General features: G+C 49.5%; 12 protein-coding genes across 12 annotated transcripts; 3 read left to right on the top strand and 9 right to left on the bottom strand.

Moving 5' to 3' along the window:
* The first annotated feature begins 13 nt into the window (after nucleotides 1-13).
* M438DRAFT_187161 (DHS-like NAD/FAD-binding domain-containing protein) lies at nucleotides 14-1,685 on the top strand. Its single transcript, XM_029899225.1, has 2 exons — nucleotides 14-547; nucleotides 604-1,685. Exons 1-2 carry the CDS (start codon nucleotides 130-132, stop codon nucleotides 1,377-1,379), a joined length of 1,194 nt encoding a protein of 397 aa, XP_029762116.1. The 5' UTR covers nucleotides 14-129; the 3' UTR covers nucleotides 1,380-1,685.
* Nucleotides 1,686-1,947: 262 nt separating this feature from the next.
* Nucleotides 1,948-5,719, bottom strand: M438DRAFT_294005 (uncharacterized protein). The gene is made up of 2 exons (XM_029901831.1): nucleotides 3,465-5,719; nucleotides 1,948-3,414 (listed from the first exon to the last, which is right to left on the bottom strand). Exons 1-2 carry the CDS (start codon nucleotides 5,284-5,286, stop codon nucleotides 1,997-1,999), a joined length of 3,240 nt encoding a protein of 1,079 aa, XP_029762117.1. The 5' UTR covers nucleotides 5,287-5,719; the 3' UTR covers nucleotides 1,948-1,996.
* A 1,006-nt stretch (nucleotides 5,720-6,725) lies between these two features.
* Nucleotides 6,726-8,579, bottom strand: M438DRAFT_316014 (uncharacterized protein). Its single transcript, XM_029902676.1, has 2 exons — nucleotides 7,235-8,579; nucleotides 6,726-7,185 (listed from the first exon to the last, which is right to left on the bottom strand). Exons 1-2 carry the CDS (start codon nucleotides 8,334-8,336, stop codon nucleotides 6,968-6,970), a joined length of 1,320 nt encoding a protein of 439 aa, XP_029762118.1. The 5' UTR covers nucleotides 8,337-8,579; the 3' UTR covers nucleotides 6,726-6,967.
* A 791-nt stretch (nucleotides 8,580-9,370) lies between these two features.
* M438DRAFT_344357 (uncharacterized protein) lies at nucleotides 9,371-10,962 on the top strand. Its single transcript, XM_029905208.1, has 4 exons — nucleotides 9,371-9,657; nucleotides 9,706-10,531; nucleotides 10,586-10,710; nucleotides 10,763-10,962. The coding sequence occupies exons 1-4, from the start codon at nucleotides 9,399-9,401 to the stop codon at nucleotides 10,825-10,827; spliced, it is 1,275 nt and encodes a 424-aa protein (XP_029762119.1). The 5' UTR covers nucleotides 9,371-9,398; the 3' UTR covers nucleotides 10,828-10,962.
* Nucleotides 10,963-11,666: 704 nt separating this feature from the next.
* M438DRAFT_404497 (uncharacterized protein) lies at nucleotides 11,667-12,382 on the bottom strand (the record flags this gene model as incomplete). The annotated part of the gene is made up of 2 exons (XM_029909728.1): nucleotides 11,667-11,788; nucleotides 11,875-12,382. The coding sequence occupies 2 exons, from the start codon at nucleotides 12,380-12,382 to the stop codon at nucleotides 11,667-11,669; spliced, it is 630 nt and encodes a 209-aa protein (XP_029762120.1).
* A 1,337-nt stretch (nucleotides 12,383-13,719) lies between these two features.
* M438DRAFT_344358 (uncharacterized protein) lies at nucleotides 13,720-14,359 on the bottom strand (the record flags this gene model as incomplete). The annotated part of the gene is made up of 1 exon (XM_029905209.1): nucleotides 13,720-14,359. A coding segment is annotated over exon 1 (217 nt), but the record flags the coding sequence as incomplete, so codon positions are not given.
* On the bottom strand, nucleotides 14,270-17,930 carry M438DRAFT_344359 (uncharacterized protein). The gene has a single exon (XM_029905210.1). The coding sequence runs from the start codon at nucleotides 17,813-17,815 to the stop codon at nucleotides 14,390-14,392; it is 3,426 nt and encodes a 1,141-aa protein (XP_029762122.1). The 5' UTR covers nucleotides 17,816-17,930; the 3' UTR covers nucleotides 14,270-14,389.
* A 2,167-nt stretch (nucleotides 17,931-20,097) lies between these two features.
* M438DRAFT_270693 (uncharacterized protein) lies at nucleotides 20,098-20,280 on the bottom strand (the record flags this gene model as incomplete). The annotated part of the gene is made up of 1 exon (XM_029900412.1): nucleotides 20,098-20,280. A coding segment is annotated over one exon (183 nt), but the record flags the coding sequence as incomplete, so codon positions are not given.
* A 380-nt stretch (nucleotides 20,281-20,660) lies between these two features.
* On the bottom strand, nucleotides 20,661-21,806 carry M438DRAFT_270841 (FAD/NAD(P)-binding domain-containing protein; the record flags this gene model as incomplete). Its single annotated transcript, XM_029900429.1, has 1 exon — nucleotides 20,661-21,806. The coding sequence occupies one exon, from the start codon at nucleotides 21,804-21,806 to the stop codon at nucleotides 20,661-20,663; it is 1,146 nt and encodes a 381-aa protein (XP_029762124.1).
* A 1,027-nt stretch (nucleotides 21,807-22,833) lies between these two features.
* On the top strand, nucleotides 22,834-24,325 carry M438DRAFT_373456 (MFS general substrate transporter; the record flags this gene model as incomplete). Its single annotated transcript, XM_029908423.1, has 2 exons — nucleotides 22,834-23,049; nucleotides 23,108-24,325. 2 exons carry the CDS (start codon nucleotides 22,834-22,836, stop codon nucleotides 24,323-24,325), a joined length of 1,434 nt encoding a protein of 477 aa, XP_029762125.1.
* A 578-nt stretch (nucleotides 24,326-24,903) lies between these two features.
* M438DRAFT_333877 (uncharacterized protein) lies at nucleotides 24,904-25,420 on the bottom strand (the record flags this gene model as incomplete). The annotated part of the gene is made up of 2 exons (XM_029903656.1): nucleotides 24,904-25,117; nucleotides 25,170-25,420. 2 exons carry the CDS (start codon nucleotides 25,418-25,420, stop codon nucleotides 24,904-24,906), a joined length of 465 nt encoding a protein of 154 aa, XP_029762126.1.
* Nucleotides 25,421-26,197: 777 nt separating this feature from the next.
* Nucleotides 26,198-27,765, bottom strand: M438DRAFT_270127 (uncharacterized protein; the record flags this gene model as incomplete). The annotated part of the gene is made up of 2 exons (XM_029900363.1): nucleotides 26,198-27,616; nucleotides 27,667-27,765. The coding sequence occupies 2 exons, from the start codon at nucleotides 27,763-27,765 to the stop codon at nucleotides 26,198-26,200; spliced, it is 1,518 nt and encodes a 505-aa protein (XP_029762127.1).
* Nucleotides 27,766-27,919: the final 154 nt, after the last annotated feature.

The raw sequence follows: 27,919 nt of genomic DNA on the forward strand, positions 1-27,919 counted from the left end.
CCAAAGTCCATGACGTAGTGTGACCCTTAGTGTAAATCATGAGCAAAACGAAGACTCGGTCCCTGTCAATCATTGCTGCAGAAGCAAGAGTCGCGTGAAATATCGAAGGAGCAAGAGCAAACAGTAGAAATGGTTGGAGGACAGTTGATGCGAATTCCATACACGGCGCCACTTCCAGCACCGACAATCATCCCATCAGCAGCAGCTTCCGTCTCTGGAGCAATCGCCGCCTTGACCGACTTCCTGGCTTCGACGCCACAACTACGGAACAAGAACAAGGATAAGACTGTACTACTCACTGGAGCTGGTATATCTGTCGCGTCGGGACTTGCAGATTACAGAGGCACCAAGGGCACATATACACTCAACAAGACCTACCGACCAATCTACTTCCATGAGTTCGTGGCCAACCATGCAGCGCGGAAGCGCTACTGGGCTCGCAGTTTCCTGGGATGGACCAACTTGAACAAGTCCAAGCCAAACCCTGCACATAAGGCAGTCGCGGACCTAGGTCGCATGGGCTATCTGTCCAGCGTCATCACTCAAAGTAAGCCATTTACCCTCTGGAGGCTTCACGAACACCAGTGCTAATAGAAGTCACAGATGTCGACTCCTTCCACCCTCAAGCGCATCCCTCCCTCCGCACCCTCGAACTGCACGGTTACCTTCGCAGTGCCGTCTGCACAACCTGCCGCACAGAATACGATCGTCAACTCTTCCAGAACGACCTTGCCGCACTAAATCCAGCATGGAGCGACTTCCTGAACGAAATGCTCGCTTCCGGCGCCCTGACTACTGAAAATCCGGATGAAAGACGCAGGCTAGGACTGAAAACAAACCCAGACGGTGATGTCGATGTGCCCGGTGTCGAATACGCCACCTTCAGATATCCAGCATGTCCAACATGTCTGGCGAAACCACCGCAAGATAAAGACGGCAAGAAACATGTTATAGAAGTCGATGTGGATGGCGCATGGGTGGCTGGCAACTCCACCGCAGGCATCCTCAAGCCCAATGTCATCATGTTTGGAGAAAGCATACCGGATACTACCAAAACAGCTGCTGAACTCGCCATCGATGAGGCTTCTAGAGTTCTGGTGCTGGGGTCTTCATTGGCGACCTACTCGGCTTGGAGGTTGGTCAAAAGAGCAAGGGAGCAAGGCATGCCGATTGGTATTGTGAACATTGGTGGTGTGAGGGGTGAAGAGCAATTCTTCTCTCATCTGGGAAAGAACAGCACTGGGAAGGACGGGTTGAGGTGTGCACATGTTCTTGAGGACATGTTGCCAAATCTTGTGAAAGAGCTGGGTCAGAAGAATACCACGCCATTCGCTTCTTCTGCTATGGCACGTCCATTTGTGCCTGCTCCGTGGGCATGAGTCCGGACCCGAAGCTTCCTTAGTTCTCGATCATCTTGCAGAACAGGAACGTCCTAGGGATCTCAAAACGAAGCTACTCCCGAGCCACACAACACCGCGTCAGACGCTCGCTGCATATCCGCGTGAGATCGAATGAAACACATCCCCCAAGCAGCCATCTCCAGCACTGTGCCACAGACTCCTCACACATCCAGCAGCCGACCAAGCAGACAAAGTCAAACCCTCATATCTGACACCCACGAGATCGAATCACAATCTCAATGTCACAGTCATCTGATCTGGATATCAACCTCATCAATTACACCAACCCCTTAAACAACCACAGAAACCTCAAGAGACTCTTCTCCCGGAATGTCATAGACCCCTAGACTTGATCTTTCGGAAATATGTTCCGAATATACGGATACATCAGCACTTGGGCTCGACAGCTCTGAACTGGTTGGTCATGCTATATAGAGGGTGTATTGTTTGACAATATGAACAACAAAAACACAAGTGTTGGAAAACATGCAGTAAGGACTAGGAAGTCTGTGTTGAACACGAGAGTCCTCTTAAACAAGGAAAAACTGTTGAGGGTTTGCATATGATGTGTTGTCTGCCTAAATGGATGAATGTATTTACTTCTTCTCTTCGGCTCTTATACCCAGACCATCTACGATGCGAGTGACAGGTGTGATAACATCATCAAGGAACTGCCGATCCACCGCAGATATCGACTTCGTCCTCGACCTCACAGACCCAGAAGACGAAGAAGCAACTTCGTTCGCATCATCAAATGGTCCAACATCGACATCAACATCTTCGCCCTTACCATCCTTACCATCTTGCTCCTCCCCACCAGCCACAAAGTTCTTCTCATCAAGCACCTCTACAACCCCATGAACCGCTACTTCTTCATCCCTTCCACTTTCCCCTCCAAGTCTGTTCAAGAAGAGATCTTTTCTGAAAGGCGCCAAAGTGCTTCTATGCGGCACCGGCTCCTCTGACGCCCATCGCCAAAGATTACGACACAATGCCATCGCTGCGCCTTCCGAGAATGGCGTGATCATCATGGCAGCAAGTCCGATGATGGTGTAACAACACACAAACAGTATCAGACAGATACTCCAGTACGGCAAGATTTCCAATGATGCCAGAGTAACGCAGAGCCAAGCTCCAAAGGACCAGAATACAAAGCCATGGACAAGGTAGATGGTAAACGTATGTGGGAAAAGTATGATCCAGAGTTTCAGGCTGAGGAAGGATTGGAAGGAAGTGCTCAGTTCCGTCATCATTTGCACGGCGCCGGCGAAGAGGATGGTGTTGAGGCGAGGCTCGAAGTAAGCCGGATACATCGAGTCGACCTGACCTTGAGGTGCACCGGTAGCGATATTAGGATGGATGTTGCGTTCGCGTGTCATCAGAGTGTAGAAGCCACGATCTTCGAGGAATGTCCACAGAGGGCCTTGGATGATCAATACCCAGAGCAAGAGGAAGAAAGGATACAGATATCTGGGACGAGTTTGGAGCCAAGCTACGTAGTTGTAAGTGACATTCAAGTCGGCGATGAGGAGACCGACCCAGAAACAACTGCCCCAGTTCATGGAGTACCAGTTTACCGAGATGCACCAGAAGTAAAAGCAAAACCGCTTCCAGTGGGATTTGATTTCGCGGACCATGATTGCACCGAGCAGTGTGGTATAACTGAATTGCAGTTGCACGGGAATGGTCCAAAGCACACCGACGCAGTAATGGTTGACGATGCCGGGAGCTTTGTTCGGGATTAGATACCCGAGCTCTAGAATCTCATTCATGAACCATCCGAAGTTGGGGTAGTTTGTCACCCACGGCCATGTAGACCACGTGATGGAAGGGAGCCACTCCAGTTTTGCAGTCAGCCCGAGCTCGATGAAGAAGTATTCGAGTGCGGCAACAACTATGGCGGGTATGACCATGCGAGGTGCTCTGAGCAACATCTTCTTTGCAACATCGGCAAGATTGCCAGTACGGAGGAAGTTCTGAGCCAAGAATCTGGTCGAGGTGGTGAAGAACGGACCTACACAAAATTAGCCAAGGGAGTTTGCAAACCAGGCGGGAGAGACTTGCCGATCCAAATGGGGTTCAGAAGAATAGGTGTGGCTGACCAACGCGAGTAGAGCTCCGACTTGTAATGCCTTCCATAGCCAAGACCACCAGCATATGGGATGAAAGTGAGCGTAAAGTGAATTAGAGTAACACCGATACATGAGATGGCTACAAGTCCAGCAAGGTAGTCGATACGCTTAGGTGCAGTAGTACGAGGTGGCAGCGTAGGGCTTTTCGTGCGGTCGAGTGCGGACTGAACAGGCAACTCTTGTGCTGTGACGATAGCTTCTTTCAGCTTCTCGTCGGACTCGAGGGACTTCCTGTCGAGTACTTTAATCTCTACAGACTCTCGAATCGTCTCTGGACTTTTCATGGGCTTGCTGAAGTTGATCTCCGGAGTAGGGCAGACAAGAGTGTTTGCGTGGCTTGACCATCCATCACTGCCAGTTGAAGGACTTTGACGGAGCTTGGTCTGGTGAAGTGTAGTATCAGACTGCAAGGGAGTACCTTCGACCATCTTTTTCCGAAGCAAGGCCACGTCGATGAAATCAGCTGTACTCGGAGCTCTCGAGAGCGCAGGTGTCCTTGCTTCCCATGGTGTAGTGACGTTTGACGATGATGCTTCGGCAGTAGTACATCTGTAGTCCCACTTGGACTTCGATACACCTACACTACCAAGAGTTGAACTAGAAACGGATCGAGCCATGTCTGTCTTTCCATTGTTGTTCGCGGCAGGGGGTTGCTTTTGCGCGTCAGACCTCTGTTTCTTGGTTGACAACTTTTCCCAAGGCTTTCTTCGAAACAGAACATTGAGAAGAGCAGCGATGCCGAAGAACGAGGAAGAACCAGCGACTATTCCGGAAGGAAGTTGCCACTTCTCATTCCTAGGTGGCTCCTTCCATGCCTTGAGCGACGCTGATGTGTAATTGGTGGAAGTCCTCAGAGTGTTGTCGTTCACATCGCATGCTAGAGAAAGATTGCACTGGTCATCGAACTCTTGTCGTTGTGTGGCAGTAGTTGCAGAAGAGTTGAAGAATGCTCGGACCCACTCAACACTCGCAACAGAGCGATTCTTGGGAGGTCCTTGCATCCATTGAGAATCACCAGTGGACCAGTGTTTGAAGCTCAGAGGCAGCGGCTCGGTCGGAAAACTCCCTTTCTTGTAAGAAATCGAGCGTGTAAGGTTTGCCGCAAGTGTGAAGTTGACGTGTTCCTTTGTCCAGTCCAGGCGGACGGGGATGAAATCCCAGGGGTTGACGGCTGTCATAACGTCGGATCCTTTCTCCAAGATCGTGTAGTTCAGACCATATTCTTGTGACGGGTACTCGCCGTTGACGAGAGTGGTTATACGGGCATTCCCCGGGTTGTCGTTGTTTAACATGTCAATTTCCATGGAGCTTGTTTGATTGAATCGGAGCATCATGGAAAGTGCAGAACCACCCGTCCAGGGTCCTGGGCCTCTGATCGAAGCTCGAAATGTTCCATGAAGGATGTCTTGTCGTCGTGATTCAATAGCCCCGCCATTTACGACATGATGCTTCGTGCTTGGACTCACGAAGAGATCCAAAGCCTGTTGTCCTTCCAAAGAGCTCGATATCAAGCTGTTTTCAATGACAGCACCTTGACGATAGAGACTGTTCCACCCTTTCTCTGACTTGTGTGTGAAAGACTGAGCTTGGAACACGTCATCTGGAATGGTTTGCGTCTCGTTGAAATAAACAATGATCGAATCAGTGAATATTTGATCGGTGGAACGGTCGTAGAAACCACAAGAACAAGGATCGGAAGTGGCGGTCCCGATGAGACCACCAGCTCCAGCCAGGAAGTACAAGCTTGCACGCATTGCCCGTGATGATGGGGACGATGGCAAGAAGATTGTAAGGTGATGTAATAGAAATTGTTGCTGGAGAGGTGCCCAAACGCAAAATTGTCTTGACTATGCCAGATAGAAGATGAGGGATATATCGCTGCCTAGCCAACATGTTGATGGACTGGGCACTATGTATACATGCCGATTTGGTTGGGCCACCAAGATGGAGTGATGTGATCGTCTCATAGCTCGAGCCTTTCTTCTCCGAACGGCGAAGGCCTAGTATGGCGGCATGCCGTTCAGAAGTGATTAGCGTCTCCAGTTGACCCCAGAGTCTATCCAGCAGCCTCGAGGCTCGAAGTGAAACCGCTCAATGGTCCGAAAAGCCACTAGGGCTTGTTGTGGGGATGTAGCAAGGGTAGGATTCAATGGTATTCGGATGTGGTTGGGGAATTCTCCTAGGACCTGGGCTGTCATGGGTTGAATGAAATGTCCGAACCATGCGCGACAAGGGTTGGGGCTGCAATGTCTTTCAAATCAGTATGCATATTCAGGCACATCTTGTGGCAAGTCTGATGACGAGTCTTCTCATGCAGGTCGGTAGAAACATCTTTAGTCTTTCATCCATAACGACATGTGTATCAGGTCTTGCTCTCTGGTTGGACGATAGCATGAGTCTCCATGCTATGTGATTAACATCCGCGTGATTGACGGCATATCGCATGTTGGTTGTTGGACTTCGGTAACACACTATTGGAGATCTGCCGCCTGGGTGTTGGTAAGGCGGGCCTTATCGCTAGAAGAGATGGTTGCTTCGACGGCAAAGGCTAGAAGCGTCAATGGGGAAGTAAATTGTTCTCCGGCATCGATCCCAAAGATCCCAGGGACCCACTGTCATATGCAGGTACAGAGGTGTCGGCTCCCCAAAATGATGGCCTGCCAAGAAACCTGTTCTTATCGCATCAACATGTTGAAGCAGGTACGAGTGTCATCCTTGAACCCTGGAGCAAGATGCGCAACGCGTATTGGCGAAGCGATGGCGCGAAGCCGACTGCATCGACTCTGACACAATCTTCACACTCCGGAATACCAGATGCTCTTGTGTGAAACGCCTTTGTGCCCATCCAACGTTGAGCTATTAGATGCGGACATACAGAATTGTGGTCGAGAGAGGCTGAAGCACAGGCTTCGGGGGCTGAAAGATAATCTTGGAATCGATCTTCTGCCGAAACCTTCTCTTGCAAGACTTACCGAAGTTTTGGCGACATTTGACGGAGTACAACTCCTTGAATATACAATACTGTACCACGCAACGTATGCAGCACTCCACACGGGAGGATTGACAGTCGTATTACTGGACAAGTACAGTGAGAGTGGAGTTTGAAAATGTCCGAGACATGATCAACTCGATAGGGCGTCGAGAGAAACTCATGTCACAGGGGTGCAGATAAGAAAAACGTGCCAAACATGTTGCGAACCCGAAGGCAATGATTAATACGAATGAGCATGCATCTGACCAACAAGATAACCTATAGCCAGAATTCAACGAAGTGCAAAGCACAAGGAACAACCTGACTACATCCTTCCGATGTTTCAAAGCCTGTCACACTTCTAGCTGTATAATCCTTTGGGACAGAGTCGTGTCCAGTGAGAGCGTGTTGGTTAGCTCGTCTCTATGGGGCTGTAGCAGGTTCGCTCGCTACCTTGATAGACATCAATTTCTGCTCCATTCGAAAATCGACCCAGCAAACCAGCTTGCTGGTTTTTCAATGGTCCAGTAGAATGCTTCAGCAAAAGCAGCCGTGAGGGCCAAGTAAGAGACGAAAGCGACGAAGATCGCAGATGCCACAGGCACATGTTTCAGCTCATGTAGAGCAACGAACACCCTGATACTGACAACGTACAACATCAAGGACTGTGCGATGTAGAGGCCTGTACCCTGTTAGACCCTTTTCATGTAGGATGAATACTTGATGCTTACTAAGAGATCGTTTCCCTGCTTCTACCAGGAATCTGGAAGAGAGGAACGATCGGATACGGGTTGACAACTCAAGAAGAACCAAAATGCCGACTACGATCAAGTAGTCATCTAGCCGGGCATAAGCTTGGCCTGTGTTGAAGTTGTGGATAGTCAGGCCCTGAGTCAAATGGAGGCTGGGGTGAAGGACAAGCTCCGCCCGAAGATGCTCAGGGAATACAGCTACCCAAAGATATTTCATGACAAAACCAGCTGTTACCGACAGAACAGCCAGAATCCAGTAGGGAAAGCTGGGACTTTCACCAATCTTGATTCCCGAACGAAGCCGGGCAGCCAAATCGGGATTGTGCGATATATCGGCAACGAAAAGTCCAGCCGCAGAGTACCATCCCCATGAATCAAACCAGAAAGATCCGATACTGAATATTGCCACGGCTTGTACGTGCCAGGAAGCTCTTGTGAACGGGAGAACGACCATCGCGATGTAGACTGTGTAGCTCTGCGAATAGATCAACGAAGGGGACCACATGGTTGTACCAGGGAAAGCTTGGTTCGCCATTTGGTCTCCAAAGTCCCGAACCATCCAGAGAACATCCCAGATTGTGTTGAGTGAAGCGAGAGCGCTAGACGGCATAATAGGAACAGCAAGGTTGGGGTTCTTCAGCGCTTGGGCGGCCAGATCGATGTACACTGTGTCGATGCACGAAAATATTGAAATCGAAAAGACCAAAGCAAAGGCAAGCGGTATGCCAATACGCAGTGGCCGAGTCATCAAAGAGCGAGCAAACGCTTTGGCAGTCGGTTCTTGGAGGAAGTGTATGCACACTGAGCGTGCCGAGAGTATAACGAAGAATGAAGAAATCAGGCTTTCATTCCAGAAGATAGGCGAGAATATCTTTCTGGCAATGACTTGATGACGCGGACCTGAGACATCATTCGTAACGACTGCTGGGACAAAAGTCTTCAGGAACAGCCAAAGAAAGCTTTCGATGGCCAGTATCCCGCGAAGACCGTAAAGATAGTCCTGCGATTGTCTGGCTGACGATGCCTTAGTATTGGTAGTCAACATCCCCTTGATGGAATGCACGAATTTGACCTGTGCCATCGTTGTTTGCGGTAAGAGTTCTATGAGCTTGAAGACGGGCTAGATCTCGAAAACCCACAGGATATCTATCCTGATACCACCTACCATCCATCAATCTGGGCTGCCGGCAGCTAAGAGCAGTTTGAGAATGCCGCAGGCCCATCAGTCAGCGACCCACCTGGCGGCCTTTCATCCGTTGCCAACCTTGCTCAGTTGTCCGGAGTTGCAGGCATCTAAGTTTTGCGGCAGGAGTGGATATTTGCGTCTTGGGGATGAGAATCATAGTCTATGCGAGGTCTGCAGTAGCGAAGAAGTCAAACCACCACCGTGGCGCTCTGATTGGGTTAGACTGGTGCAAAATCCCCGAGCCGCACTATATCTTGGCAACCATCGGAGTTTCTCCCACCGACTGCCGACGATAGCGATGCGGCCGAGAACTTTCAAATGTTCACCATCTTTCTACCGCGCGCGGCCTGGCACGTCGAAACATGGTATGCATGGCCGCTCGTGGCTTCTCAACAAGTTGATGATGCTTGTCTGTGGATCTACGCTGCGCTCCAAATGGTTTCGGATATCTGCATAGGTTGTAATCGACGGAGACGAATGTCCGACATTTTCCACAAACGGCATTCAGAAGGTTGACTGGAGCTTATCGATGCCATGATGGAAGGTAAGATGTGTGTGGATTATCGTATGTTGGTGTCGCTGGCCATGGGTTCTTATGGCTCTCGTCTTCACAGCCGCTTCAGCATTGGTCTTTTGAGTTGACTCTCATCCTTTTCTTCGTTTGTACTTTGCAGAGACATCTCTCATTCCGCTCGCTTTTCTATCATTTCGTCATTGAATCGTATCATGTCTAAAGCTATGGACGTCACATCTAGCGAGATTTCGAGCTCACGAAACCCGTCTATCTCGTCCTCATTGAGGCGAGTAACGACGAGTGTCCGAGGCCTCAGCGCTCAGTTTTCTGCCTGGCTGTTCGACTGGACACCGTTTGTGCTGGTCTCTACGTACTATATTGCATCGACTGCAGTATACACATCCGCCACTGAGGGAACGATCAAGGTGTTCTATTTCTTCTACATGGCCGTCAATTTCTACATTGCTGCATGCACAGTCATCGAGGCTTTTCTCGGCATCTCGCCTCTTCGCGAATCTAGGAAAGCCGCTATCGACGTTGATCAGAAGGATTTCCAGTTTCCGACGCCAGACGACCAGCTTCCCGTCATCGATATTGTCATAGTGGCATACCTTCCAAACGAGCAAGACATCGTCAAGGATCAGGTGTTTTATGCTTTAGATGAGCTTGTATACCCTCGAAATAAGCTTCGGATCAACCTTGGTATGGACTCTTGGTCTATTCAATGAGTGCGTGACTAATCGTGTCCAGTATACAACACACCCAAGCCGATCGAGCCATTGCAAACCGAGCTGGCCGAAATGGAAAAGCAGTACCCCCAGCTCAAAGTCATCAACGTTCCTGGTTCCAAGTCAAAGGCTGATAACCTCAACCATTTCTTCAATTTCAATACCGGTGCCGATATCATCGCCATCTTCGATTGTGATCACTTTCCACATCCGTACAACCCTCGCTGGGCCGCTGAACGATTTGTGCAAGACTCGTCTGTAGACATCGTGCAAGGCCGATGTGTCGTCTACAACACAAACGAAACATTCTTCACGAAGATGATTGCCATCGAGTTTGACAAAATCTATGCTGTCTCACATCCAGGCCGCAGTAGGCTATTCAAATTCGGACTTTTCTGTGGGTCGAATGGATACTGGAAGGCCGACCTCCTGAAAGGACATCAGATGCATGGACACATGTTGTGCGAAGATATTGACTCGGCGCTCCGTGCCTACGGCGAAGGCAAGAAGGCTGTACACGACATGAACGTGTTGTCATATGAGATGGCTCCTACCAACTTTGCTGCATTCTGGAAACAGCGTATGAGATGGGCACAGGGCTGGACCCAAGCCAGTATCAGACATATGCCTCTTATTTGGAACAGCCCACCTGACGGCAAACGCACCGTCAATGAACGTTTTGGCGTACTTTCCCTTCTTTTTGTTCGAGAGATCAGCTACTACCTCGTCACCCAGCATACGTGCTTGCTACTATCTTTCATCATCACCGGCTGGCCGAAGAATCCTACAGAGCTTGTCGAACTGGTCTTTTTTCGCTATCCGATGGCTGAATGGTTCCTCTTCGCAACGTGAGTTTTCGTACCCGTCAATGAAGATTCACCAGTATTGACCATAGCTTACAGCGTTGTTTGTCTTATCTTCACGCTCGCAATAACACAGATGGCTCGATCCGAATTCACGACTTTCTGGATGATGATCTTGTTCTCCATAATCTACACGCCTTACCTGATCCTGATGGCTACTATGGGTAAGTTATGTCATTCGTAGTATGCTTCTGCTCGCTCTAAAACGCTCACTAGGTATCTACGGTCACGCACGCCAGATCATCGGGTACAGCAAGTGGAATGCTACGTCTCGCAAATGAGTGCATCCAGTATTTACTGTTTCATTTCCAATTTACGTTGATCGTTGCCATGAACACCCATTTTCATCGTCCTACTTCATTGTTCTGATCACGAAGTATGTTATGAGAGCGGAAGCTAGGCTTTCCCTTCGCCCCTACTCTTCTTCGACTGCGAAGTCGTGTATTTTCTCGATTCCGAACAGTCTAAGGATGGTTGGGTAAGCAAGAGAAAAGTCACAGCACCATAACCAGACTAACCACCCTCGCTCTCCCCACCAAAGCAGAAGACTTTTGCACCATTGAAATCTTTTTCATTGCCCGATCCTGCGAGATAGGCATCTCTGATCTTCTCGTACTTCTTCGCGTCCCTCTTGGCCCAATGAAGTTGTCTTTCGGCACTGAATGAAGATGTTGTGCTGCAGTACTGTTATAGATCGCAGCTTCTTTTTTTGTTGCTTCCATTCACATTCTCTCGTTTGTTTTATCTTGCGGCTGGCATTTCGAGAGATCTCATTGGCATTTTCTACCAGCTTTCAATATCGACTCTTCAATCGCCAGACAGTCCTTTCTTGCTCTATTCCGTGGAAATTTACATCAATTCAAAGACTCTCGATTGTAGAACTTTATGCGCACTGTAACAGACAAAACAATTCAACCTCCTCAGCCATTGTCCGGAACGGGCGTCTTACCAGCAGAACTCAACCTGAACAATCTCTCACAACCGTGGAACACCTATCCTCCACAATGCAGAATGCCTGGCAACACTGAGGCCGGCACTTCTTTTCTCGGCTCGCGAATCAAGATGGTTCAGTAGCTCAATCGACTTCTCGATCACCTTGACAGCCCATCCTTCTGTCATTCTATCCTCCTTTTGGGCGCTTTCCACCAAATCCCACGTCGAGCTGAAAACTGCTTTCTCCCGGCGTATCAGAGATGCCAGTGTCGCCCATGCTCGCGCTATCTTCTTGATTTCTCCTGGTGTCTGGATATCGGTGCAAGCATTTTTCAACAAGGGACATTCGGAATGAGATGTCTTCAGGACGTCTCCGGTGCAAGGTGACAATGTACCGTCACACAGCGAGTTAAGTGTGACGGTACAGCCCACTATGTCCTGCTTGATCATGGTTGCTAGCTCTTGTGCTTTGCTCTCGAGAGATTCCAGGCTGGACAGAAACTTCTTCCCGGCCGATAAGTAAAGGTTAATTGGAGAATCAAAGAGAATTGGCACCCAGCGATTCAATCTGAGCCTCATCTGAGCGGTCTCAGGTTTGGTCAATCCGCGGTGCGAATGGGTGCAAGTCTCTAAAGTCTTCCTGACTATGGCGTGAAAGTCTTTATGAAAGTCGTTTGCTGTCTGTTCTACTTTCCTTTGTAGGACGCCCAACTTCTCATTCTCGTGAGATATGTTGCGTTGGCACTCTAGATGATGGATTTCATCGACAATGGCCGATGCCCCTGGAGGTGTGAAGGTGACCTGGGGACAAACAAGGGTCTTCTCCCGAGTAGGTCCAGTCGCACTGACGAGAACATTGATGATGAGCAAAAGTAGCAAGAGTGAGGTAAAAAGGGTCTTCATCGTACAAGATAAGTCAACTCAAACAAAGTGATAGGTGATTGTGATTCTACTTGTTGTCCAAAGAAGCATGTTTACCGATTCTTATATACCAGAATCCGAAGCACAACTAGAGTCTGGTCACGTAAGAGCTGAATCTCAATGATGCCATGGCCTCGTAACCATGAGACATCCCAATCGAGTCAGACTTGCGTGTCTCAGATATGGCCATGCGTTCTGATCTTGGACACTCTTCCTTTGTTCGAGGAGTCCTGGCGTCTAAGATTCTACAAGAGGTGAGACAGTACAAGATCGACAGGCTGTAGACCAATTTCTGCTCTCGCTGTTTGCTCCTGGGACATGACTTTCGGCAAACTGGTTGAAAGCTTTCCAAACAACCATTCCAGAGACGGAACACTATACCAACATATGTCCTAGCTTGGCCGCTACTCATGTCGAGTAACATTTTGTCGCTGGCTTAAGCCTTGACCCAAGGTCTTTCTCTGGTTTCCATCCAGCCGAAGCTACATGCCAATGGATTTCTGTAGCAAGTCAACATACCTCTCGGGATGGGGCAGCCGTCCATTGAGAGCCATTCTGCCTCGCTACCTCACTGAAGGTCCCACCAATCTTCAAAAACATCTTGCATTGTCACAGCAGCTTATGCGACCCCGTGTTGGACCTGGGAGAGCCAGTTCATTCTCGCCCAGAACCTCGACCACTCGGGTCATCAGTTTAACCGACTCAGGTCGTCATTGAGACTACTTGTGCATCACTGAGACTTCAGAGGACGACTCAACACCAAATTCGAGCGACCTGCAGAAGAGAGACAGCACCTTGAGACTTCCTCCTCGTCCCCAGGACAGCCGCGAACCGTTGGGCAAGGAATTGTGTATGCTTGGATCAATTTCCAACACATCAAACAGGTCGGTTAGCTCAGTTGGTTAGAGCGTGGTGCTAATATCAATCGATATACGGCACGCCAAGGTCGCGGGTTCGACCGTGAGTACACTCGAACTTTCAAACTTCTGATTATTGACTAACAATGTTCCAGCCCGTACTGACCACTCTCAAACATCTTTTTTTGGTGTTGTTCTGTAGTCGGTCAATTCCCGGGCTTCCTTGGTTTGAAGCCGGTCAATTTAGGGGATAATACTCCATCTTTTTTGTTTTTCTACTTTAGTGGTCAACCACCGGGAGTCTATTTTCCTTCTATCCGGCTCACCATGGAAGAGCAGCGAACCTTAAGGCTTGTCTTTTTTTCGTTCCAGCTCTTCTATGTCGAACCTACTAGAAGTAAAATCACTATGAGGGATTATATCTGGAAATCTCCAATTTTGGTCAATTCTAGGGAATCCTTGGTCAATTCTCGGGTCACGGTTATGGACTTGTCCTTTTTTCTTGATTCAGTCTCTATTTTCCTTCCATCCGGCTCACTCTAAAACAACGGAACCGAAAACCAAAAACCTCGAGACTCGCTATCGCTCATCTCAGTTTTGGTTTTTTTCGTTCCAGCTCTTTTGGAGTGAACCTCCTAGAAGTAAAAAGGTCGCGGGTTCGACCCCCGTACTGACCATCACATCTTCTTTTGCTCGACAAGGGCTTTCTTTTGATGTACACAACACTATCTAAAGGTTCTGGGTGGCTGAGAAAATTTTTGCAGGCTTCGGATGGCGCGGCGTTGTTGAAAATCTCGGTTCTTGGCATTTTGTTCTGGTGGTCTGTGGTGCAAGAAGAACACTCCTTGATGAAAATTGGTCGACGGTAGAGTACTGTGAGTTAACATACAGAGCTAGGTCGTGTCCGATCAGTACTGCTAGGAGCAGTTCAGGACAAAGAATATAACCAATCGATATCGATGCCACTTCACAATACAGCAAAGACACGGATACCAGTACAGGCGTAGAAGGAGGACTCAAAGTTGGTATGGCGAGATAGCTTTGTATGAGAAGATAATATATACAAGTCAAAAGGGGGTATCTAGAGAAAAGAAAACGAACAAGAAGCAGCACACGATTTTGTGCTCCCCAATCAAACGCCGGAATACATGATTTTTGTGGTAGCAGAAGGATGTCTGCTTTTGGACTCCCTCTGACGGACACGATGCAAGTTGAGAACGGTAGAAGCAACAGCATAAATAGCAACGAACGGACCTGCAACAGCCATGATGAAAAAGCCAAGTACATAGCGTACTCTCGCTTCCCAAGAACGAGCTAACCACATTGCGGAAGTAAATCCATAAACCCATGGCAGAAGGGCGACTGCACTGAGCACGATCAGTACTGGAATGTTCTGCGCCATTGCGGCGGCACGGATGAAGTTGACAATGATGGCCAGGGAGAAGATAGGGAGGCACCACGCCAGCAACTCGGCGCCGGATGAAAGTCTTTCGAACCAGTGCGTCTGGCTGTTGCGGACGATAGCAAGGTTAACGGCGCAAGTCAAGAATGCAAGTCTTTGGCGCTCCACGAAAAACTCAGAGAGGGTGATAGAAGGGCGGGCGTATGTGACAGCGTGAAGGGCTTGCTGAGTGGTAATTCCAGATGAAGCGTGCATCGTCATGTCATCTTCGTCAACAGTCGAGCACATCTGCTTTACCATATTGCTCATAGGCGAGGCATGATGACCTTTGATGTCCTCCAGGGTTTGCTGCCCGCAAGTCTCCTCACAAACTTTGAGCATCTGGCAAGCATCTGGTATGGGGTTGACCTTGTGGGTAAACTGCGATTGATGAGACTGTCGTACCTGGTCGTACATGAGATGAGCATTGTCGAACAAGTTTCCTAAGCTCCACTTGTACGTGCTAGGCTCGATCTCGACACGGCTGGAGATGGCGACAGAGGTTGAGCTCGTAAGAGACTGGCGGTACAGCTCCAAAATGCAGCGCTCGTCAAGAGCAGTATTGGAGCTGACGTTGACGAGGAAGTCGAAAGATGCAAAATCATGTAACTCTGCCCATTCCTTGTACCAGGCAAAGAATGCAGAAGGGGCAGTGTTGTGATATGACTCCTTACGCAAGTTGTAAGAATGAACTAAATTTCGGATCAAGTTGAGATTCTCCACTTTGGCTGTTCCGCCCTCCTTGACCATCAAGATGTACGGCAAGCCTTTGTAGATTCCCCTACGGCACCATAGAGCATCGAACTCGTACTCGTCATCCTCACGTGGAATCTGGAACTTTGCTTCATCAACGATGTTTGTGAAAACATGTTCGAGAAGAATCCTTGTGGTAGTTTTGGCACGAGTGCTGTCCAGCATCTGATCGTTGCAAGAGATAATCAACAGGTTTTTAGACATATCGATACCTTGTTGATTCACGAGAGAGTCGAGGGTGCTTTCCATCATTTCTTGCGTCTCGTTAGAGAATGACAAAATAGTAGCATAGTCCATAGCAGGAGATTCGGACCAATCCTGTTGAGGCCGTAACAGTGATCTGACTTTTGTGTAGAGATGGTCGCCTAGTACTTGGAGGACCATGACCGATCTGAGAAGAGGTGCGACCAGGACAAGGGGTGCAACGGCATACCAGACAGTGAATAGTCCAAATGATAAGACAACACAGATTGCGTTAATAGTTCCGAGTGATGCTGTTGCGACATTGCGGGAGTAGAGCATTTTGCGCTGGCTTCTTTCGACCTGAGCTTCTGCAACGCCCTGCTTGATCTGTGTCTCGGAGGCTAAAGGTTCGAATTTGAGGTCTGGATCTACATCAACATCGTTGTTTGTGAAGATGTTCGCAATTAGCGAAGCTCTTCTGGACACAGATCCGGCTTTGGGCTCGATTTCGACTTCCACAAAGTCAGGATCTTCCTCAACATCTGCCAATGCTTCTTGGTAGGCAGGCACAGGTTCCTGGATTGGTAGAGTAATTGCAGGCTCTGGTTTGCGCCACTGAAAATTGCCGAATAAGGGAACCAATAGCGATGACTTGCGGCGTGGTTGTTCATCCGGATAGGTATCCTGGATCTCGTTGCAAATATTCCTGTCTGCCTCGAAATCACACGTTGTTACTGATGTTGTTGATGAAGCTCTTGAGAATGTCGACATCGTTCTTGACCATGTTGAGTTTGACATGGTCCTTGTGCTAGACATAGTACGAGCATAAGAGGAATGAGACATGTTCCGAGTGCTCGACATGGTCCGGGCGTTGGAAGCACTAGACAAATGACGTGTCGAAGACGAGTAATTGCGAGTGCGTTGATCAGTGGTGAACGAGGGGGTCCTTGTTTGTGATGCAGATTCTGTCGACATGGGCCTTTGATCAGATGACAGGGGTATCGAAGTATTCCTCCCGGAGAGACTGGGTCGAGAAGCTGTTGAGCGTGTCCGTAGTTTGTCAGCTGACAGCGACTCTCTTCTAACCAATGTGTACATAGAAGTCGCAGAAGAACTTCGTCGCAGCGCACTAGGTCGGCGCAGTTGCTCCACCGATAACGAGGGCCGAATGGCGGACATCTTGCGTTCTCCAGTAACAGGATTGATAAGCATCACGTCTCGGGTGATCTCGCTGTCAATACTGCTTCCAAGGCTCACACGTGCAGATGACGGTCGTTGGATACTGCCTTCTGCACTCATCCGAGGAGACGACATAGGGTCCTGGCCACCAGCACTTTCCTTCCGGCCCTTTGGGCCTTGACCAAATGAGAAGGAGTGCAAGTCTGCAAAGTTGTTGAATTTCTTGAAAACGACGGAAGGCTCAAGCAGAGGACGCTTCTTACCAATTGGTGGCGTTGCAGTACCAGCTGATTGATCGTCGTTGGAAGTTGCCCTTCCGAGACACTCAGATGATGCCCTCGGCGATGCCCTTGGTGATGCTTGACTCAGCGGTGTGCGGATGGAAGGTGTCAATGGCGTTGATGGCGAGTGAAGGGGTCCCAAAACATCTGACTCTTCGTTGATCAAGATTTCGATGTCGGATTTTGTGGTCGTGTATCCGTCGAGCTGAGACAGGGCAATTGAAGCCTTGCGCAGAATGATTTCGATGTCGGCGATCGAACCATGTCGTGAAGCCTCGTCGTCAGAGATATCCGGTATCACAGATGATAGCTTGGGGACCACGGACGGCCCTTTGTCCCAGATCTCCATAGGAGATAGTATTGGCGAGGCAGTACCCAAAGGTGAGGTTTGACGTGGTGGTACCATACCCCAGCCCAACGTCGTAAGTCTGGGCGAAGAAGGATTAGGAGATGCTCCAGGTGAGCTGTTCCTCGAAGACATCACCAGGGGAGAGCCAGTATGAGAGGCTGAAGTGACACCAAGCCCTTTGGCTCTTGAGCTCTTCGCATTGTCAAAGTAGTCGACATCTCGCCATTGAGGCGTTTGGAGAGTCGATGAGGCCAGTGGTGATTGACAGCCCGCTACTAACTCTTCCTCCACGATACTAACAAGGCCAACCTTCCTGGACTCGAAGGCAGTCCAAGGTGCCTGAGAAGCGGCTGCCGGCACGGCGGACGCCATCCGTGCTATATCAATGCTGTTTTTGTTAAAAGGCTCTCAAGTGGATGAAAAGTCGACACCTGAACGAACGAGTGGACAACAGCAGGTTCAGCTGGCTCAATCTCCGAGACAGGCGTGTAATCTTATGGGTGACTCGGCAATGACAGGCAGTTCGAACGGCTGGACCAATCCATTCATGAGTTCATGAGAAGTTGACCGTTATACGATAGTCAACCAAAACGGTTACAGCCAAACGGCGGAACTTCTCGAACACCAGGCATACCTTTACGCACCGAGAAGGATTGTGTTGAAGTTGAGCACAGCGCATTCATATAGTTGACTCCAGGATTTATCAGAAGATGTTGACGAGCGTTGTTTCCCAGATGGATTCCAGTACGTCCTCGTGGAGGACTATATCATGCTGTCCCTGGTGTCTAGCACTGGTTCATGATTTGGAAGGGCTATGACCATTCGGTACTTTGAGAGCTAATCGCTTGAGTTCCGGTAGGTACAGGAAGTTACCCTTTGCCGTGGACCGAAAGCTGCTTGCGCTTTCTATTCACTCCTCTTGGAGATATGGTGACAACGGGGAGTCTGTAAAGGTTCTTCGAGCAATACGACGCCACTACTCGTAAATCACGTAGTGCTGGGACGCGGTCCCAGAGCTCAATGTGTAGTGTCCAAGGAATTGCGCAAGGGCTCTGCGTAAGCTGCTTCTCAAGCAACGAGTGAGCTATTCCATTGCTCTCTCCTGTTTGGGCATGCATTCGTCCGGCGTTGCGACGCCACAGCCTCGTAGACAAACATCCACAAAGTAGGGCAAGCACGATGCCTGCTGCTTTCGACTTGAAGTTCGAAAGTCGACATCGACGTTTCGATATGGAAGAAGTTACGAGGAAGGGCAAGCCGAAAAGATGGACGATCGCCAACGGTTCTATGAAGCCGTTCAGAAACACGGTCAAACCCACGCGGCGCACTCGCGCTTGTATAGCCGTGTATAACCACACCTACTACAGGATTTTTTCATCTTCCAAGTTCTGGAAAAGGGTACCGTTGGCCTATTCGACTCGCATTTGCTGGAAAAGGTAGTCCCTCGTACGGTTCGAGGCTTGTCGGTCCGCCATTTGACGTACGTTCGCGGGGACTGACGGGTGTCTCGCATCATTCAGACAATTGCATCTATACACCAAGTCACAAGAAGTATCCGAGAGTTGTGACGCTGATGGACCGAGGTGGCTGGGAGAGATGTCCGCGTGTCCGGAAACCTGCGACGAATCCTGTGGCCAAGATGTATTTTTTATTCTCCCTTTTTTCTTTTGTTTGCTCATCCCGTAAGTCGCGGGTATGACCCTGGCTTCAGATTTTCTTGTGTTTCAATGCCTGGTTACACCTCGCTATGCACCTTGAACAATACAAAAACGGCCGGAAGAACTTAACAGAGTTATATGCGATCTTGGAGTGGCCCTTCAAGTCGTTATCATAGTGCTTCAGTTCCAAGTTCGGCAGATGTTTCTAGCTATAAGAATGTGTAAAGAGAAGCTTCACGCCGCGGTGATACCGACCCTATTACACATCTCCGTATAGCAAAGGTACTAAAAAACTGCTACCGACCTCAGTGAATTAAACACTGTGTCCCTATATGAACCAGTGACAGAATGTTAATAGACCGATAGACATGAAGAGTACCATAGTAGTCGTAAAGTGACATGCTTGCGTTGACTTGCCATTTCTGAGCTCACCCTGCCAGAGAACAACAAATCATAGGATAATCAGTCGGAATTCACTTTACCCACAAGCTGAGTGGCGCAGCGGAAGGTTCGTAATTTATCCACTCACCTCCTATACCACTCTTGACTAACAGAAATGTAGCGCGCCGGGCTCATACAGCTCACAGAGCTCATAATGTGCGACCCGGAGGACCTTGGATCGAAACCAAGCTTAGCTATCATGTATGTCTTTTTGCCTTTGTAAAGGACAAGGTCATTTTGGCAAGTTGTTGTTTGAGATCAGCATAATTGACCATCCGGTCAAATGGAGATGCAGCCGAGAATCACGATCCATCGAGGATGAGAGCTTGTTCACTTGTGTGCAACTCTTTTTGGAACAGCGATTGAAGTGAGAGACAAAGGCAGCGAACGTGACTAGGGATGAGTGGGATGCTGGGTATGAACAAGTATGAATAGGAGCCAGACAAAGGAGCTCCGCAATCTTCTTCGATGTGAAAAGCCTCTCACGAAGTTTGGAGGTGTAACCAAAAATCAACCAACAAGCACACCACACCAACCACAATCAGAGTTTTCACCTCAGCACGAGACAAAAAGCATGAGCAAAACATACAGCAGCAGGGATTCCCACGTGGTCACCCACCGTAGTACTAATCTGCCGTTCAACTGCTTATGTATGGCAGAGCGGACGGGATGCCCAGTTTTCAGCTGACTGTGGCCGTATGTGCTTGTGTCGTGATGTCTTGCGAATATAGACTTGAGCTGACGATCAAAACACCGTCATCGTTGATCTGTTCTCAACTGAGGTCCTCTGTTCAAAGTAGGCTAGGGCCCGAGTTGGAGAACTTGAACATTGTTTTAGTCTGGAAGGTGACTTAGGCGACTAGAACACCAAAACCCATAGTGTGACTGTCCACATGATGCTTGATCTGGAGAGGGCATAACAACGTCCCAAGCCCTTGGTGAAAATAGGATGCGCGTTCAAGATTCTCTCATGAGGTCCCAGGACGAAGAGCATCTGAATACTCCAGGGTGATAGATCGCATTTCATTTTGTTCGACCAAAGCGACCTTCTTCTGCTCGAGTCTTCTGACGAGTTGTTACACCCGAGAGTCTTTTCATTCTTCTTTGAACAGTGTCTTCTAGACCTTAACTTTGGGAGCCTCCTCTTTGTGCATGTCCTCAATCGTCGCCTTGCTCGTCTTCAAACTCTCCTCCCAGGCCGGGAAGCGTTTGCTGTACCAATTCGTAATCGTCTCACCCTGCTTGGCAGCAATGGCTTCCGCAAGCGTTAATCCATCGGAGATGGCGATGTTGGCTCCTTCACCACCGAGGATGGCTTGAGAATGTGCCGAGTCACCCATCAAGAAGATACCATTAGAGGCAAGTTGATAGAGTTGAGGAAGATCGACATTCGAGGTGCGCATCAACCATGTCAACACACGGTCTTCCTTCATCTTGTCCGCATCAAAGATTTCCGAGAATGGCGGAGAGAGACCCTCAAGTGCAGTAACTTCCTGGTAGAATTCATTGGGAATCTTGGTAGCGTCGGAGAGTAGTCGATTTGGCTTGAAACAATGGTCGCTTGATCCTTTGGCTGGACGTGAATACACCCAGCTCACACTGGCTTGATCGGTTGTAATGTCGTTGACAGAGACTTGTAGGAAAGCACCGTTGTTGTGAGTTTCGATGACATTGGATCCTCTCAAAGCTGGAGCGTAAACATCGTCGAAAGTGGTTCTGCTCACCTTTCTCTTTCCATTGAAGGTGACGAAAGGTAAGACATCCAAACCAGCTTCTCTCAGAATAGACTTTCTCGTGAGAGAGTGCACGCCGTCCGCACCAACAATGCATGTTTGACCTTCGATGCTGCTTTCGTTCTGGAGGTATAGTGTAGTGCCGTTAGGTGTCTGATCCAACTTCTCCAGGCCATGCTCCCACTTGATATCCAGTCCTTGTCGTATCAGCTTCTCCAGCCTTTCGCGGTGTGCACGGAATGATGTAGATGTCACTTCGCGAGGACAGACCAGTCTCTTGGGGTCAATTGCACCATTTCCGCCTACAGCAGCATCGACAGCAACGCTCTTTCTGAAGGTTGACTCGTCCATATTCAGCATCTTGAGCAATGGCTTATATGTGGACGCGTGTAGACTAATGCCATAGCCATGTCTAGGTGCCGATGTAGCGCGTTCGTATAGCACAACGGGAATTCCTCTCTCCAGCAGAGCTCTCCCGAGCGTGACACCTCCAAGGCCAGCGCCAATAATACTGAGAGGTTGCGGAGACATGCCGGGGATATTGTGAGATTGACCAATGGTGGATAGATTGGCGAAAGATGTCATGGGCCAAAGACGCGAAGCCGAAAAGTCCCGCTGGTGTTGAAGCGCGTCGAAGCCACTGATGATTTTATGTAAGCCACCTGTGCATGTTTGCATAACTTGCTATGGAGCACGCGACAAGCTGAAGCTCCATTTAGCCAAGCTTCCATAGACTTTGTTTGGCGCCTTTAAGGCACAGTGGCCGGAAATTCAAGTTGAACCTCATCACTTTATGCCAAAAGTCGCACTGATCAAATCGGGTCCGAGATCGTGTGTTGTCTCCTTATGGCTTTGTATTGCAGCCATGCCGTTCATCGAAGGAACATCGAGTGATATCTAACCAGCGATGCAGTTGAAATGCTTGTCTCTTGTGATATTGAAGGTTGAGAGATCAGCATGAAGCACGGATCACACCTCCCCAAATTTTGTTGCTCCTCCACCTTCTCCTTCTCCAGCTCTGAATCAAGCACTCCGAGCACGGAAGCAGGATACCACCGTTACAGGGCGGGTGATCTCGGATGTTTAGGGCTTTCAATCAGCACAACCAGTTTCTCACCAAAAAGTCATGACATCTCTGGTCATTCGTTCGTCTCTGAGGGCGACAGGGCGACAGTGAACCTACAAGATGGCCCCAGCGTTCGGGCTAAACCTGCGCTATCCGAACGTCGCCTCACCTTCTACCACGATATGGTCGGATATGCCGTGTTTTGCTCCATCATTTTCTTCAAGCCAAGGCCATAAAGGTGGATCAATATACGGGGCAATGTGCCGGGGACGAGTGATTGGGGTACCGGGGTTGGACTCTACGTGGGGCCCCATGGGAGCACACATAAATAAGAGGCCTTTCCCCTGTGCATGATCTCTATCCACTCACTCAACTCTTCTCCTTGTCTTTTGATTGAGTGCAACCATGACCGACGACATCAAGAAGGATGGCGGCGACTTTGTCGACGCCGAGAAGTCGCCGATTGAGACTTTTCGCAATGCACACCCTCCCATGGACCCGGAACGTCGAAAGATTGTTGAGAAGTCGATGAAGAGGAAGCTCGATGCGAGGTGTTCGCTGTTCGTGTTAATCTACATCATGAACTACCTGGACCGCAACAACATGGCTGCAGCTAGACTGAGAGGTCTGCAAGAGGACTTGAAGCTCAGCGACACACAATACGCCACTTGCTTGAGTATTCTCTATGTCGGATACATCTTGATGCAGGTGAGTTGGTTCGAAGACACGAGAATTGTGAGAAGCATGCTGATTTGAACTTCTCCAGGTCCCCTCGAACATCATTATCAACCGTATCTCCAAGCCATCATGGTACATCGGACTTGCCATGCTTCTATGGGGTATGGTCTCAACCCTCTCCGGAGTCGTCAACGGTTTCGGCGGCATGGTCGCCATCCGTTTCTGCCTTGGTTTCGTCGAAGCCGCTTTCCTCCCCGGTGCCCTGCTCATCCTGTCAAAATGGTACACCCGACGCGAATTGACCACTAGAAACGCAATCTTGTTCTGCGGTAACCTCATCTCCAACGCTTTCTCCGCTCTGGTTGGTGCAGGTGTGCTTTCCAACATGCAAGGTGTCCTTGGTCACGCAGCTTGGAGATGGCTGTTCTGGATCGAGGGAGCGGTTACCATGGGCATTGCCATTACTGCCGCTATCGTGCTTCCCGACTTGCCTCACAACTCGCGCGGTTTCACCGAGGAGGAGTTGCAGGTTGCCCAACTCCGCATGATCGAAGATGTCGGTGAAGCAGATGAAGACAGCAAAGAAGACGGTGTATTCGATGGTCTCTTCATGGCCCTCAAAGACCTGAAAATCTACGTCTTCATGCTGACCTTTACCGCCTACGTCGTCGGTCTCTCTTTCAACGCTTTCTTCCCCTCTCTCACAAAGACGCTGGGTTTCGGCTACGTGCCTACTCTCCTCATGAGCGCTCCCCCGTGGGCCTTCGCTTGTATCGTCTCCCTGATCAACGCATGGCACGCCGACCGCACCCAAGAGAAATTCTGGCACATCGTTGGACCCATCTGTATCGGCCTTGTCGGTTTCATCATCAGTATGGCCACCGAGCAAACCGCTGCCCGCTATGTAGCCCTCTTCCTCCAAGCATCCTCCTACGCCGGATTCATCGTCTTCTACTCCTGGATCTCGTCTTCATTCCCCCGCCCCCCTGCTAAACGCGCCGTAGCCATCGCTCTGGTCAACGCCTTCTCACAACTCGGCAACGTCGCTGGATCATACGTATGGGCGCTTACGGAAAACGGTTACCGCAAGAGTTACGGAATCGTGCTATCCATGTTCGGCGTCACCATCGTCGGCTGCATCATCATGAAGATGATCCTCGTCAACCTGAACAAAAAGTTGGAAGCAGGAGAAGCAGCCGCTTGGGCCACCAGACCCGATGTTCTCGAGCACACCGCCGAGAAGGAATTCTTGGAATCTCCTGATGAGGCGCTGAGAATGAGACAGGGATTCAGGTATTTGGTTTAATAGGATGGGGAATAAGGAGGGGGATATATACCTCTGGAACCATTTGCATTTTCAGCATCAAGTCCTACGAGACAACGAATTACAACATGACTTTTTCAACTTTTTATATTGTTTTGACTTCCAACTCCTTGCAAATGCGCAATTACAATGTGATCTTGATTCCAATTTGGGACGTAGGTATAGCAGAAGCAATCACGATGGCCATGGACAAGAGTATGGTCAGTAAGGGAAGTTGGAAAAATAAAAACCATCGTTATTATCCTAGGTCGAAAGCCCCGTTATGCTTTCCCTTCAATCAACATGAATGGTTCCCGGTTGCTCATAAGCTCGTATGGTCTCAGCACGCGTCAACCAATTTGCGGAAGCTCCTCAGTCGGCGGCGGTCCCGGTGGAGGCGCATACACCCTCCGCGGCGGTGCATCCATCCTGTTGTTCCAACAGTCATCCTCCGACAAAGGTTCCACACCTCTCAGGGTTTTCGCACGAGAACGACCCAATTCATCTTCCGCATCACGTGGAAGTATTACGGGATACTTGACGTACAAGTCGGAAGACCTGTATCTCATCTGTTCAGCATTCTAGACTGTTGCTCTTCCGGTGTGCAGGGTCATTTTGTCCATGCGGGTGAAGTGCAGTATCAGGTTCCAGACGAAGGTGATGAACCAGAGGATCATGTTCGCCAAGTCGATCCAGACTGCGTTCTTCATTCTGATTTGACCACCCTGTCTAGGAGTGGGATGGAAGTTGATGAAAAGCTTTCCAAAAATGCCGAATACTATTGCCCAGAGGATACTGCTCGGACGTCAGTGGCTGTCCGAGAAGAGGAGTGGGGAGAAAGACTTACAGCATGATAGCGTCCCAGAAGAAGCGTAATGAAAATTTGAAAAGGTAGATGAAGACCGAGAGGGCGGACAGTGCGCCCACAACGACTGCAAAGGTCCATTTGGGGTCGGCAGCAACACGCGCCTTTCGTGCATTATCCAGATCGTAGCCATAGAGCCCAATGACAGTGATGGCGAGGATGAATTGCAAGATGCGGAGAGCGAATCGTATGTAGCCTCCAAACGAGGAGCGGTCCTTCAGTGATTGGAACATACTCAGAACAGTTGTCCGACGGCGAAATCGAGATATTGATCTTTCTTCCTTGTAGTCGCGATAGTAGGCTTTGACGTCCTGATATTAGGCTTTCCAAACGTCGTTCTCTCGATTGCGGAATCCTATTTTCGCAGAGTGATGATGGAAAGGTAAGAATTCCAGACGTTTGTTGAAGAAGTAATGTTGGTACTGAAAAAGAAGAAAGTTTGATGGAAGCAAGCAAGGGGTAAAGATGTAGCTCTATTGGCACGTGTGACCAACACAAAGGAATGTCACGTTGGGTATCACCTTCCTTGAATCTTGTGCTTTCAACCTTGATGTCGAGTTGTCCAAAGTCACACGAAGAAAGTGTTTGACAGCAGGTGCGAGGGAGTTTGTTGTCGAGACTTGCCTTTGAAAAGATTTACGAATCCTGCGGTCGACAAGGCATTTATCTATCGGTCCTTAGTCGCGCGCATGCACACATGCATACGTTGTTGTTTAGCGAGGCCGTTGTTCGTCAGAGGCTGACTGAGGACCCTGCTTTTTCTTTGTTGACAGCCAGAAACTTGGCAAGCGCGTTTCTGATTGGACCATTGTCGCACACCATGATGGTCGATCTAGAGATCATCTCGCAGGTCAAACTGATAGCATACAGAAAATGAACGATCGGAACAATGTGCTACCCAAACCCCGAGAAAGTGCCACCATGCTGAAACTTGATGATGATTGGTTTGGACCGCCTGAAACTCTTAGCCAGCCTGAATAATGAGAAAATCACCAAAACATGAACACCGTCTACTTTCTGGCCCTGCCACTTCTCGTAGTCTTTGGTTCTGAAGCCTTGGTCTCGGACGTTTTACTCTGGCTGCTCGCGGTGGGTGCAGCAAAATTGCGCAACTGTCTCTTGGGCTTCTCTTCCGGAATAGGTTCTTCTGTAGCTTTGCGCTTTCGCGTTGCTGGCTTTGTGGGTTCTTTGATAAGTGGTGCCTTCTCTTTTGCCTGGGTTGTTTGGGTTTTGGGATTGGTTGCTTTTGTAGTCTCGGGCTTAGCTTTGCTTGCGACGGTAGGCTTGGGTTTGGCCGTAGCCTTGTCATCTGCCATCTTTCCTCTCGTTTGTGGTACTGATGGCTTGCGCGCCGAAGACTTGGGCTGAGCAGACACAGTCAAAGGTTTAGAGGGTTCTTGCTTGATTCGCTTGCGGATTGGCTCGGGCTCCGACTCGAGAGTAGACGTATCTGGTGTTTGGTCCTGATTGACAACTTCGGATAGAGGATGTTTTCGCTTCTTTCCTGTAGACTGTGGTTCGAGTAGTACCTCGATCGATGGGTCCGAGAGCTTGGGGGCAGCTGGTTGTTCAGCTGCTACGCTGTCCTTTGGTGAGGAGTCCTTGGATGCGCCAGCTGTCATGGATGAGTTGCTCTCCTGCTCTTCGTCACCAGTCTCAGCATCTTCTTCAAGCGATACACCTTGTCCAGCCAGCCATTGCCCCATAGACGAGTCGCCGCCCTCTTTGGTGACTTGATTCAGCATGTTGGATGTGAGACTCTCAAGGAGGTCGTCGTTAGCAGCACCGTCGCCTCCAGCCAGCATCTGCAGCATGGCTTCCATCATGGCCGACTGGTCCTTGCCTGCCATTCCAGAAGCCGACAGTCTCGCCGCAAGAGCAGACTTGAGCATCTCTGGATCAATGTCTTGCAAGGCCGTGGCTTCTTCGTCGGCTTCATCGTCGTCGTCTTCGTCGTCATCTTCGTCACCTTCCTCGTCGTCATGATTGTCTTCTGACATGTCCTCCCATTCAGCGTCTTCTTGCTTGTCCTTGGTAGTGTGGATGGCCATGTATGATGTGGTGAATACAGCAGGTCGGTCTTTGAGGAGCTGTCGCCAATTTGGGAGGAGCGAGGTCGGTTGTTGTGGCTTGTCGTAGACGGGGCAAGGTTGACTCAGACTGAAGGCTTCTTGTGAGGATTTCCATAAGACGGTCGGGTAATCTTGAATGCCGCGCAAGCGTATCTTCTTGATTGTGTCCTTGATCTCTGCAGCCTTTGACTTCTTTTTCTTGTCGGTTGGGTTGATATGGGCGGATTCTTGGTCGAAGATTTCTTTGTTACCGTACTCGATCTCTGACCAGAAATTGTAGTTGTCGTATTCTTCGAGTTCGTCATCGCGGTAGTACAAGGCGGGAGCTTCGGCTATTGCTCCAGACGCGAGTTCGTCCTGAGAAACGTTAGAGCTTTGGTCTTTCCAGTGCATCTTCGAAGACATACGGCTAGGTCGAAGGCTCCTGCATCGGCGTAGATGTAATCATCGTCATAGTCGTAGTAGTCGCAGTCCGAGTCGTAGTCGTTATCATAGCCTCCGGACATGGCTGTGGTCGCGCAGTGGTGTTGGAGCGATTGAGATTAGGCGACTCGAATGATGGCGATGTTGTGTAGGATGTCGCGGTCGGTGATGGCACAGCTGTTTTGGGGAAGCAGGAAACAGGGAGAGAGAGAAAGAGTTGGAGACGGCGTCCCTCGT

The sequence above is a fragment of the Aureobasidium pullulans genome (assembly GCF_000721785.1).
Source record: "Aureobasidium pullulans EXF-150 unplaced genomic scaffold scaffold_6, whole genome shotgun sequence".
Lineage (NCBI taxonomy): Eukaryota > Fungi > Ascomycota > Dothideomycetes > Dothideales > Saccotheciaceae > Aureobasidium > Aureobasidium pullulans.

Bases quoted from the DNA above. Each gene is read 5' to 3' on its own strand.
- M438DRAFT_187161 (XM_029899225.1), top strand. From the start codon at position 130: ATGGTTGGAGGACAGTTGATGCGAATTCCATACACGGCGCCACTTCCA. The intron at 548-603 runs GTAAGCCATTTA...TAGAAGTCACAG, and splicing joins GTCCAGCGTCATCACTCAAA to ATGTCGACTCCTTCCACCCT.
- M438DRAFT_294005 (XM_029901831.1), bottom strand. From the start codon at position 5,286: ATGCGTGCAAGCTTGTACTTCCTGGCTGGAGCTGGTGGTCTCATCGGG. The intron at 3,415-3,464 runs GCAAGTCTCTCC...AATTTTGTGTAG, and splicing joins TCTGAACCCCATTTGGATCG to GTCCGTTCTTCACCACCTCG.
- M438DRAFT_316014 (XM_029902676.1), bottom strand. From the start codon at position 8,336: ATGGCACAGGTCAAATTCGTGCATTCCATCAAGGGGATGTTGACTACC. The intron at 7,186-7,234 runs GTAAGCATCAAG...AACAGGGTACAG, and splicing joins AGCAGGGAAACGATCTCTTA to GCCTCTACATCGCACAGTCC.
- M438DRAFT_344357 (XM_029905208.1), top strand. From the start codon at position 9,399: ATGGCCGTCAATTTCTACATTGCTGCATGCACAGTCATCGAGGCTTTT. The intron at 9,658-9,705 runs GTATGGACTCTT...AATCGTGTCCAG, and splicing joins TAAGCTTCGGATCAACCTTG to TATACAACACACCCAAGCCG. The intron at 10,532-10,585 runs GTGAGTTTTCGT...CATAGCTTACAG, and splicing joins GAATGGTTCCTCTTCGCAAC to CGTTGTTTGTCTTATCTTCA.
- M438DRAFT_344359 (XM_029905210.1), bottom strand. From the start codon at position 17,815: ATGGCGTCCGCCGTGCCGGCAGCCGCTTCTCAGGCACCTTGGACTGCC.